Genomic DNA, 12,295 nt, shown 5'->3' on the forward strand with positions numbered 1-12,295 from the left:
TGCCTCTGCTCGGTCTACAAGAACACAGATCTGAACGGTGTGAACCCGTAGGTGCGATGCTGCGCGCTTTTAACGAGGAGAGGGACGGATGACGTCCTCCATTAAATCTGCAGTCTTTGATGTATATGCCGCTATTGCAGTTTTGCCGCATTCTGGCCCCTCAATGAAATGTTTTCCATTACAGCGGCACATTAATTGACTCCTTTATGTTCCGCCATAACAGTGAAATCGAATTACTTAAGTCAGAGCTAAAGATAAATTAAATTATGACTTTTGAGGAGAGTAAAGCAACTTTAAAAATGTATCACTGCAGCTTATTTCACGGTTCACTAGCACAGAGGCTCATTACTGCTGAAGCCGTGTGGCAAAATACAAATTTCAGCCTGTTTCTTGTCTTCGTTGGTGCACAGTGGCGCTATTGTTCTGGTATTAGTAGAGTCAGGGCTGGCCCACATGGGCCCTTAATCCCAGTTTGAAGTGCTCTGGCTAAATCAAAAGACTTAATCCTGCATTAGCATGAATTTGCCTTGAATTTTTCTTCATGAGGAGGTTTTCCCCTACCTCGCTTTGAATTTTTGGATGAGTCCCCTCTTCCCTTCACAGTGTGCTGACATTTCAGCGATGAATCAGAGGTGCGGCTACGATGTTTTCATCCGTTTTGGCTGACCTTCGTGTATTTGCGTGTGTGTCTGCAGAGTGCCCCCCCCTGCTGAGTGAAGCCCCAACCACATTTCAGTCATCTCCGAGCGGCCTACAGCGGGACCATGCATCTGTGCAGCACAGGCGGAGCACTCGTCCAGTCCAGGAGGCTGAGCCCAGGGTTCCGCCCCAGGACCTCCCCCCTGGGTCTCCTCCTGCATCTCATCATCCTGCTAATTAAAGTGAACAGTCTTTTTGCGGTACCAGGTATGTCGAGTGTCATTTAAGCATATGCGCTCTTTCATATTACAGGGCACAAGCGAGCTTCAGATACGCTGTGGCATGAGTGTTCAAAGTACTGTTATGCCCTCACATTGTGGGCAAGGTGAGCCACACTTGTCGACACGCTTGAGCTGTTTTTTTGAACAGGATTTAAAGATAAATACAAAATAAGAACGCTCACAAGGAGCTGCTGTAGTCCGCAATTAGTCACATGCAGACTAATTCAGAAGGCCACACCCCTTAAAGGCACATACCCAATTCACAAGCACTACAGTATTTACAGTACAGTGCAGATACGATTCAAAGATGGTTCAATTTTAAAGTGGAACAATTCTATTTGGTTTAATTCTGTGGGATTACAATTCGATTCGGTACGGTACGGCTGATTTGAAAAGTTTATTGTTTCCATTTTACTTAAATATAAATAAACTCATCATACTCTAAATGTGCCATTTCCATCAAAGACAGATTTAGATTATAAATAGTTGTGTTTGCTGCATTAACTTAGGCTGGTGCAGTTCTAATCAAGCCTGAACTGATGAATCTTACTCGGATGAGTGGCGAACTGCCTTCTAAGACAAACAGAGCAGTCCAGATGCGATCGATTCAATGCCCTGAGAATTTCCTTATGCATAAATAAATAAACAAACAAACAAATAAATTAATTAATTAATTAATAAAATGCAGTGCTAGCTCCGCTCTCTGGACACCTTTGTGGCTGGAAATGCTTCATTGGACCTGTTTAATCTCACTGCCATGACAGTTTATAAACACACGTTACCTCATGCCAGCATTTCAATTTGAATAAAAGTAGTGCTGTATGATATTTTTACTGGCATATTCAACCATTTTGCCATTGAAGGTCGATGCATGGAATTTTTGTGTGCAAGAGTACCAATCATTTCAGGGGTGAAAAAGGGGGACGCGCATACGCATTCACAACACTCTCGGGGCTTCCTGGTAGTCAGATGGCTCAATAATATAACGGGAAACATACACACACAATTCATGCACTGGCCTCCAATGGCAAAATGAATATGACAATAAAATAAAATAAATAATCCATAAATGGTCAAATATCACTATTTTTCTTCAAAATATAATTTGATTTAATAAATAAATAAATAAATGTCATTGAATTCAATTTAATGCTGTCATTAGATAACATTGGATTTAAAAGCAAATACTGAAAAGCAGCAGACAAAATGAACACCAAATCCAGCTTGGTGAGTTGAGAAACGTGCATCAAACCCCAAAGACTTTTCCACCATACTGTCTGCCAGCTTATATTCATTACAGTCCTCTCCTTTTTGCCTGAAACCTTCCAAAGTTCGTGTGACAACAGGCTGTCCTAAATGATTTGGTTGCCATAGCAACAAAAGTTCTATGATAGCGGGGAGTATTTCCCAGGAAATAGGCAGGATGTCTGGAGAGAGACTGCAAGTTGACATTGAAATGGTCCGTCAAACAGATTTGAGCATTTTGGGGTGCGTCGCGGTCTTGTTACCTTCCCACCATGTCCAACCAATCGCACGCGTCACAATCAGGTGTGAATGTATTATTACAATGTACCGCAGTGTGAATATATGAGGAGCATGTGCGGGATTTGGCATGCATGCCTGTAAGAAAGGGTGTGTGCGCTTGTATAAAGTGTCTGCAGCCTTGCGAGTACATTGCGACTGGACTGCTGCTTGTTAATGTGTTTTGATAAGCCGGGAGGTCCCATCAGCATGTTTCTCATCATCCTTTTGATGACAACATTTGCGCTGATTTCCTGCCTCAGTGGTCAACACACACGCACACACACGCACGCACGCGCTCCCAGAATAAAAAATGCAAATTGCATTTCTCTGTAAGGTATTGTTGTTGTTGTAATGTTCTTTTTCATTCGTGATGCTAATTTGAGAGCATGCTATTTTTGCTGCCGTATCAGTCACTTACTTCTCTCTTCTCTGAACACTTTTTTGTGTACATATTTCGCATTTGTGAAAGGTCTTTTACATCACATGAGCCATTCTACCGAATTTGCTTGTTGCAACGCTTACAAAATATTGGGGGCGTCAGGCGATTGCATTATTTTTTAATCGTAATTGTAATTCATCGCATGACTTCAATAGTTAACTCACGATTAATCACAAATTTATATCTGTTCTAAATGTTCAATAAAATTACAATAATTTTTCCCTACATTTCCTATTCTTGTTAACATAAAAGCGGAAAAAGTGTTAAACTAAAAGAAATATGGCTGCATATTTTATCATTGATACATAAATTTCATAATAATTCATACAATTGAGTTAAAATCAAAAAGATGTACTCCACTGTAAAAAGATAAATGTAATATGGATTTGTGTTGAGGTCATTTTTCTGCCACTAGATGGCATAATTGCATTTGTAAGACATTGGTGACAGCTCAGTGCATTTTTCTTTTCATATTAAGACCTATCTAAAATTGAAATTCTGCACATTTTTAAAATCATAAAATACAAATTGAACACAGTCTCCACAAATATATGCATTATTATTAAATCTATTGCTGCAAATTTTTCACGTGGACATGTCTTCTGCGTTGCGTTCCCCCAGTACCGGCTTTCCAAGTAAGAGAAAACATGGTGTTCAATGAACTTTAAATGAACTCAAAATTAACACACTAATTTTGACACCCCGACAAAATATACTTACATATCTGCCCTTTTCAACTCCAAATCTGATAATACACACATCAAACTACTAAAAATCTCAGCCAGTTGAATTTTTTTAGGTCATTATTTTCATTTGACTAAAATTCTTCATTAGTGTAACAACAAAATAACATAACAGGAATACATTTTTAAGATATAATCAGCAAAAAAACAACAAAAAAAAACAGATGGCCGTTACGGTTGGGTTATGCTTGATGATATTCTCCCAGACTATAGGAGGCAGTGAAGCACCTCTACAGCATATGAACAACACTTAACCACAATAGAAGTTTTTTTTGTCTTTTTTTTATTCAATAAACAATCGACGATAACAGTTTGTTGTGAACAGTCTACATGTGTTTACCAAAATAAACGTAAACAAAGAATCGGGAATTAGAAAACATTGTTGTTAACAACAGATTTTACTCGTCCGCCATGTTTGACGGTCTACGTAGGTTACACATTTTCACAAGTATGAGACCTCAAGGACATGACTGAATTATGAATTTAAACAGTTTTTTCTTTTTAAAGATATATTTTTAAGTAATTAATTGCACAATTTTCTGTAGTTAATTGCGATTAATTGCGATCAAATCCATTTTTCTACTTTTGTTTCTACTTTTTTTCTTCAAAGCTTATAACAAATACTTAACACTTTTTTACTCGCGACTGCCACACAGGCTCGTTTATGGGGCGCGTGTGCGAGTATGCGCACGGTCTTAAAGCGACAGCCACAGTTGACAAACGAAGACATGACTTTAAATGAGGTCAGAAAAAACTAGTGTTGTCACGATACCAAAATGTTGACTTTGATACTATATCTGCATAAAATACGTCGATACCGGTACTGAAACGGTAACCTCGACAAAACTCTAAAACATCAGCAAAAGCAGCAAAATTAAAACCGATAAAAATACTTCAAATTTTTATTTATTATTAATTCAAAATATTGGGATGTATACATGTTAATTTATGTACATACTGTATATATTTATGTATATACTGCATGTGCTTTCACATTGCATGCCATATTTTTGAAGTACTGTATTTTTTAAATGAATTTGATGTCATCCGTTTTAAATATTGGCAATACAGTGGCACTTCCATGACTCAATGCAACGTTGCTTGAGTGTGCGTGCATGTCTCTGCTCTTCTCCATTACGCTCTCAATTAGTCGAATGCGTAATCAAATACTCCAAACTGGGAACAAAATATCACACTCCACTTATTTTTAAGGGAAGTGTCAAAAATGCAAAAAATGTCAGTCGTCTGAGCTTTTTCTATCTATAACTGTGATTTCCTACTGTGTGCTTGTTCGTTGAACGCACCCTGATTCTACTTCTGCTTCGCCGCGAAAAACATTTGCTCTTGTTACAAAACGGTTCTAAAACTGAACATTGAAAACCACACGTGTGTTCTGCATGTGTTTACTGAAAACATGCGTAGGCAATGCCGATGCTTTCGCGTGGCTTCCACTTCCCGTGGAGCCTTAATTGGCTCGTCATACTTCTCAACGAGGAGTAGACGGCCAGCGAGCGCTACACTTAATAAGCTTTAATAAGCTTAATTAGCGCTTCATGCTTCTCCGGTAGTATCGGTACTAAGAAAAAATGATACCGAGCCGTTTTTGACGCCAAAACATCGAGGTACGGTACTGGTACCGGTGTCCCGTGCAACACTAGCACACTCTACTATAAAGGGAAGATAAAAGCTGATAGATGCAGTCAGAGTAAAACAGTCAGGGCTCTTCGTACTCATCTGGGCATTGGTGAAACATGCATGATGTAGAAAAAGCTTGAATATTACCTTTTTAAACGGCACAATGCACCTTTAAGTGAAATCTTGGCATTCATGAATTATCAAATAGAAGGTATATTTAGAATCTAAGACTGTTCTAATAGATATACAAATGTTAAACGTAATGATCAAAATGGACTCAAAAGAAACAATTCTCAGAATTTCTCACTTACATGTTTAGTTTTTGGAGCCTTTAGCCATGTTAAAATGCTAATTCACCAAAGTGATGTTTTCCTCCATTCGCCCCTCTATGAGAAATTCTCGGTCATTCTGCTCTCCAAGCACCAGCCCCTCCCAACCCGAGAAAACGAGCGGGTGCTCACTCTATGACGTCATTAGGTGCCCACCACCGCACCTCCTATGCGGACTAAACACACGGCCACTTTCTGAGACCTCCATGCTGGCAGGATAGTGATAAAAGTAGCCTTTATCAGCAAACATTCTGTCTAAATGAATTCAAAGCAATCAATTGTCCTTCACATTTCCGATGCCAAAGTGCAATGACAATTGGCCGTCTTAAAATCCCAGGTTGGCCGACACTTGTGTCAACTACGAGTTAAACTTCTGCGCTGTTGAACCTGACTGAACGAATGGTGTGGTGGTTAGCGCTGTAAGCAGCAGGTACCCGGTTCTCGGTCCCTCATTCTGCTCCACTACGATTACTTGCAGGCAAAGAGCCGTTTTGTTTCAAATGTTTATTGAATAATTGAAAATCCATCCAATTGCCACATTGAAAGAAGATGCGGTTATACTATGGCCTGTCTTGCGTGGCCACTAGAGCTCGAACGCACGCTCCAGAGTTTTGTGGGCGGTGCGCGCAGCAGCCGGCTCGGATGAGAAGGGTGCGGCAACCACACGAGGAGAGGCGGGGTCTTACTGAACCAGGCGTTTTACTTCAGCCAGCAAAATACCGAATATTTCATTAAAAAATTACATCGCCACGGTGTCAAAGGTAAGATTTAATCATTATATACTAGAGCTGGGAATCTTTGACTGTCTCACGATTCGATTCGATTCTGATTTTTAGGTCTGCGATTTGATTCAGAATCAATTATCGATTCAGAACGATTTTAGATTGGAAATTATTTGATTGACAATTATTTCTGCTTCAATTTATAGATATGCAAAGAATTGTCATGATCTACTCCAGTCTGACTCGCTAATTCTAATTAGCGCCCTACTCGCGGCACTTTTATTACTCAAAAGAACGACTATTCATACAAAACGCTGCCTGAATGTATACAGAGAAGCATCTTAACATCCTACACTGCAAAAAAACAAACTTTTATTGGAATAACTTTATTATCATGACTTTTTGCTTCTATGTGGCTACAACTTAACAGTGTATCTGAACGAGCGGAACCACACCTTCCCTAAGTGGCCAAATCGTGTACAACATGAACAGTGCTCCCAATAAAGGCACACGCAAATAAGGGCAAGACAGTATAAAATAATTGAAATAAAATCGATTTTGGGACATTTAAAATCTATTCTGAATCGTACTTAATGAGAATCGATTTTTTGGCACACCCCTATCATATACCTATAGTTAACTGTGGAAAGACAGCACTCATAAAATAAATAAATAAAAAAACTGGATTAAATTGATTATAAATATTATGGTAAGTCTTGTCTTGGGAAACACCTGGTCTTTTCCATCATTTAAAAAAGTTTATTTTAATCTTTGAAATTGTATTGTTTGTTTGTTTTGTTTGCTTATTGAACATATACACCAGCAACAGAAATACTGCACTTAAAATAAAAAAGATGTAAAATATTATTTTTTTTTTACATACATAATCATCATTAAGCACAGCTTACATGTTCAAAAGGGAGTAGTAGGAAGAAGTAAAAAAACGTATCGAGTTCTTCCCCCTTACAAAAGGCACAAACTTGCACATAAACAACAGCTGCACTTATATTGTTATTGTATTCCTCAGTTTACGCAATCAGATCAATGAGTGCAAGTGTAGTGCAAAGTGCAGTCTAAATGTGCGCGTGGGTGGAGTTTTCTTTCTTTTGGTATTTTGTTGAACTAGTGCAGATAGAAGAGGGTGTTTGCGATTCTGTGCGTCCTTGTAGGGGGGGAACACAACCTGGCATGAAAATGAAGCTACACGCTTTTTTACGCACCTGTCTACGAAAATAGGGCCTTATGTGCTTAACTCATTCACTGCCATTGACGGCTATTGACGTCAAAAATTCATTTGAACTATTTCTATTAGTTAAATTTTTTTTCCACTTTTGTTAACAAGTATTTATTTATTGTACATTTAGAACAGATATCAAATTTATGATTAAACGTGAGTTAACTATTGAAATCATGCGATTAATTACAATTAAAAATTAGGAGTGTCGGGCGATTAAAATCGTAATTAATTGCATGAGTTAACTCACGATTAATCACAAGTTTAATATCTGTTCTAAATGTACAACAACAAAAATTCTAGGTTTTCATACTCTTGTTAACAAAAAGTGGAAAAAAATGTTAAACTAATAGAAATAGTTCAAATGAATTTTTGACGTCTGTAACCGTCAATGGCAGTGAATGAGTTAATAAGACAATATGTTTTACATTTCATGTCATATATCATATTTTATATATTTTATTTCCTGGGGATGTAAAGGGCATGATTCGGTGGACTGGACGTTCTGAACTGTGTCTCAATCGTTTTTACTGTAAATATGTATACTGTAAGTCTGGGAATTGCTTATTCTGTACTGTAAAATGAGCTGAAACTGGCATTTGTCAAAACATAAACAGGAAGAAATGCAGAAGTCAACATGACTTAAGGGCTTGTCAGGCCACAGCTGGTTGCACTGTAAAGCCCTGACATCAGTCATATTTCTCCATAAGAGCCAAATGCAATTTGCAACAGCAGCTCTTCATGGCCTATATATGTCTTTCAAAGCGGATGCGTTTAATTTGCATTTGCCACTTTAAAGGACGCGTCACATCCTGACCTGTTGCGCACACAGACCTCTATTAGTTCCAATGTTGATTGCTTTGTTACACCTGCTACGCGAGCGCAGCCTCAATCAGTCAAATATACGATTCCAGCTTTCAAAAGCTTGATAAAAAAAAAAGCCAATTGCTAGAAGATGCGTCGACCTGGCTGCTCTGGTGAAAACAAGCGAAAGCATTTATTGAGAGAAAGATACCCTCGTTAGTCACCTTTTTCAGCGGGCAGCTTCCCGCAACCACGCAGTCATAACACGTTTTTGTTCCGTGCAAATCCAGCCCAAGTCAGTGCCTTGCAGGGCTTTTCCCTGGCTTTAAGAAGAGGCTTAAGTGGTAACATTGCCAGCGGGGTCGCTTTTGCAAGAGGATTGGTGTTGAAGCGCTTTCAAGAGAGCACAGAAAACATTCTGGACTGTACAGAAAGCCGGTCAGATCATGTTGGAGCTCAACAAGGCATATGAAATTCAGGCATAATCCTGTCACAGGAACACGGCAGTCCGAGGTTAGCATTTTTGTACTTTTGCAGGTTTTAGGGGCTCGCGACTCCCAATGTCCCCAAGCCTCGCTTTGAGTTTAGCAGGCCAGATAAACGGGGCTCTTGGGACTTGAAATGACGGCCATGAATTTGTTCCGATCGACTGCACCGTGCCAACTGCGGCTTTCTGTATCCTCCCGTTGAGGATTGTGGATAAGTATTAAATGAGACCATTTCGTTTCTGACATTTAGGACTTGCTTTGTTTATTCCCCAGCACGCGCCCCTGTCAAAATGCACAAATAATCAAATAACATCCAGGCATTGCAACATTTTACAAAAAATAATATTCACGTGTCTCAAACGTGAGTCAGAAAATGTGTTGTGGTCGGATGACACCAGGGTAGAATTTCTGGCTGCAATTTCTATGCTGGACACCAAAACAGCATCACGAGAGGAACACCGCACCCGGCTTGTTTTTCTTCAGCTGCAACTGGGCCTTTAGGAGGGGTGGCTGATGTTTACCAACGCCTCCGAATACATCCTACCCGTGGATTTCCCGCCCCCAAAACCCTTTCGACGTCTAGTAGAAAGCTGAGGAGGAATTTACTGAATTCAAATGATATTCTACGTTTTTGAATGGCCCAGCCAGGCCTAAATCCAAAAGGAAATCCGTGGTGTAACCAAAAGAGGGCTCTGCGCAAGATATAATCTCACAATTGGACCGATTTAGAGCGCTTTTGCTCGGAAGAGCGAGACTCAAAAACCTGAAGGCTGTAAAACGCAAGCAAAACATTAGGATGTGAACATTTATCAACCAGCACGTCTAGAAAGAGATCCTGCGGAAAAGCGAGAGTTGTGGCTGGACAACGCGTAGCCGCACACAATGCCCTGAGCATCCTACAGTTCCTGGCCGACAAGAACGTCGCAGTGCTGAAGCAGCCTTCTGCTCATTCTACCTGGCCCCGTGAGATTTTTTTTGGGTGTCTCATTTTCAAGCTTCAACTACTTTGAAGAGGAAAACTTGTAGTTTAGATTTGAAATCGACCTCTTATGACACCAGTCCTGGAGCCTTTCTAACACAACTAGTATCTGCTACTTTCTCAGTAGAATTATTGATGTTATCTCTCAGGGTTGGAATTTAAATGAATTGATGAGCAGCATCGATGATGGAATTCGACTCGTTAATTTCTCGTGGACACCCAACCGAGTTATAGATCAGGCCTGATAAGCTCACATCTCGGAAAACCTGCTGTTTTAGCACGTTTAGCAATTCTTACGGATGTTTGAGAGCACTTTTTTCAGACCGATACCAGTACGAGTACTCACTCTTGAGTAGTCATCATCAATACCGATACCAAGTACCAATACCACTGTACTTTTGATTAGGGATGTTCAACACCACTTTTTTTTTAAGACCAATACCAGAACCAGTACTTAACTCTTGAGCAGTCACCGATATCGGTACAACTATTATCTTTGATAGGGATACTCTATACACATTTTTCTCAGACCGATACCAGTACAAGTACTCACTCTTGAGTAGCTACCGATACTGATACCAAGTACCAATACCACTAGTATTTTTGAGTAGTGATGTTTGATACCACTTTTTTCAGACCAATACCAGTACAAATATTCAATTCTTGAGTAGTCACCGATATCAATACCAAGTACTGATACTACTAGCACTTTTGATTAGGGATATTCAACACCATTTTTTAAAATACTGATACCAGTACAAGTACTTAACTCTTGAGCAGTCACCGATATCGATCCCAAGTACCAATACAACTATTACCTTTGACTAGGGATACTTTATACTAATTTTTCTCAGACCGATTCCAGTACGAGTACTCAATTCTTGAGTAGTCACGGATACTGATACCAAGTACCAATACCACTAGTATTCTTGAGTAGTGATGTTTGATACCACTTTTTTCAGACCAATACCAGTACAAATATTCAACTCTTGAGTAGTCACCGATGTCAATACCAAATACTGATACCACTACCACTAGCACTTTTGATTAAGGATGTTCAACACCATTTTTTAAAAGACTGATACCAGTACAAGTACTTAACTCTTGAGCAGTCACCGATATCGATCCCAAGTACCAATACCACTCGTATCTGTGATTAGCGATGCTCTATAATATATTTTTTTTAGACCAATACCAGTACGATTATTCAATTATTGAGTAGTCACTGATACTGATACCAAGTATTGATACCACTAGTACTTTTAATTAGGGATGTTGGATATCACTTTTTTTTCCCAGACCGATACCAGTATGAACACTCAACTCTTGAGTAGTCACTGATACCGATACTAAATACAGATACCACTACTAGTTTTGATACATAAAATTTCCAATAAAAAACAATGACAATTTTAAAGAAAGGCCTATAGATGCCAATATGGAATTTTTCCGTAAAATTGCATTCAATCAATATTGTTTTTAATGTTTTTTTTATTGTAATTATTCATTTTTTTGTCAATTCTTGTTCCTGTTTGTAAAAAGGCCGTAAAAAGGGCAACTGATACCAGTATCGGCTACCGTTGCAAGTACCGATACCTTCAAATCAGGCCACTTATCGGCCCTATACGATACCTCATATGGGTACTCGCTCATCCCTACTTTTGATACCCAAAATTTCCTCAAAAAACAATGACAAATCATTTTAATATCAAATTTTTCCTTCAAATTGAATGAAATGAATGGCAATTTTCTATTCTTTTTATTTCTAGTTCCTGCTCATAAAACGGCTACAAGAGGTAGTACTGGCCACCGTGAGTACCGATACTGTGAAATAAGGCTTGATTTTGGCCCGATACCTATACATGGTATCAATATTCGCCCATTCCTAATCCCCGTAATAAAACTGTGCAAGCAGCCTTTTTGAATCTGCCAGTGATTATTTGATAGGCTTTTTCTCAGCTCCGATTCTGTCTTGAGAGAATCCGGAGTGAGTCAACACAGCAGGACCTCAGCCGCCCAGACTTAAGGGAGTGGGAGGAGGGATTCAGGTTGCCATGGTAAGGGTCATCCTGCCTTCACCCTGACGGATCGCAGCGATTCTGTAGCTGACGAGGAGTTAAGCTGGCCACCATGGCAACAGGCCACAGACAGATAGCGAGGGCTGGCTGCGCCGTGGCTGTTTGATTGATCTGACTCAATTGCCAGGGAAAAAAATGGCGGTTCCGTAATATTGGCCCAATGGCCGGCTTGGAAAATTGCTGTTTTCGGTGCAGGGGGCAATTGCAGCACTTTTCTAATCCTGCGCTGCAACACAAAGCATAATAGTCCCAATCATTTCCCTCCAATTCCCCCCTGTGGGTAAAACAAATTAGCAGTCATGTCGATAGACTGACCAAAACGGTAAAGATCTTCAGAAAGTACAAGTATAAATCCCCCAAGGTGATGCTTGTGCTGACAAATTGGCCCATCTGTTATTAA

At 39.5% G+C, this 12,295-nt stretch overlaps 1 protein-coding gene across 1 annotated transcript in view; it reads left to right on the forward strand.

The window, feature by feature from the left end:
• Positions 1 to 12,295, forward strand: part of LOC147180980 (receptor-type tyrosine-protein phosphatase S-like) — a 118,499-nt gene that overhangs the window by 23,280 nt on the left and 82,924 nt on the right. The window contains exon 2 of the mRNA XM_086075916.1: positions 696 to 906. Coding sequence (XP_085932042.1) covers positions 765 to 906 — 142 coding nt within the window. The 5' untranslated portion in view covers positions 696 to 764. The remainder of the gene's footprint in view (positions 1 to 695; positions 907 to 12,295) is intronic.

The sequence above is a fragment of the Leptonotus elevatus genome, chromosome 1, assembly GCF_054856555.1.
Source record: "Leptonotus elevatus isolate MCC_2025b chromosome 1, RoL_Lele_1.0, whole genome shotgun sequence".
NCBI lineage: Eukaryota > Metazoa > Chordata > Actinopteri > Syngnathiformes > Syngnathidae > Leptonotus > Leptonotus elevatus.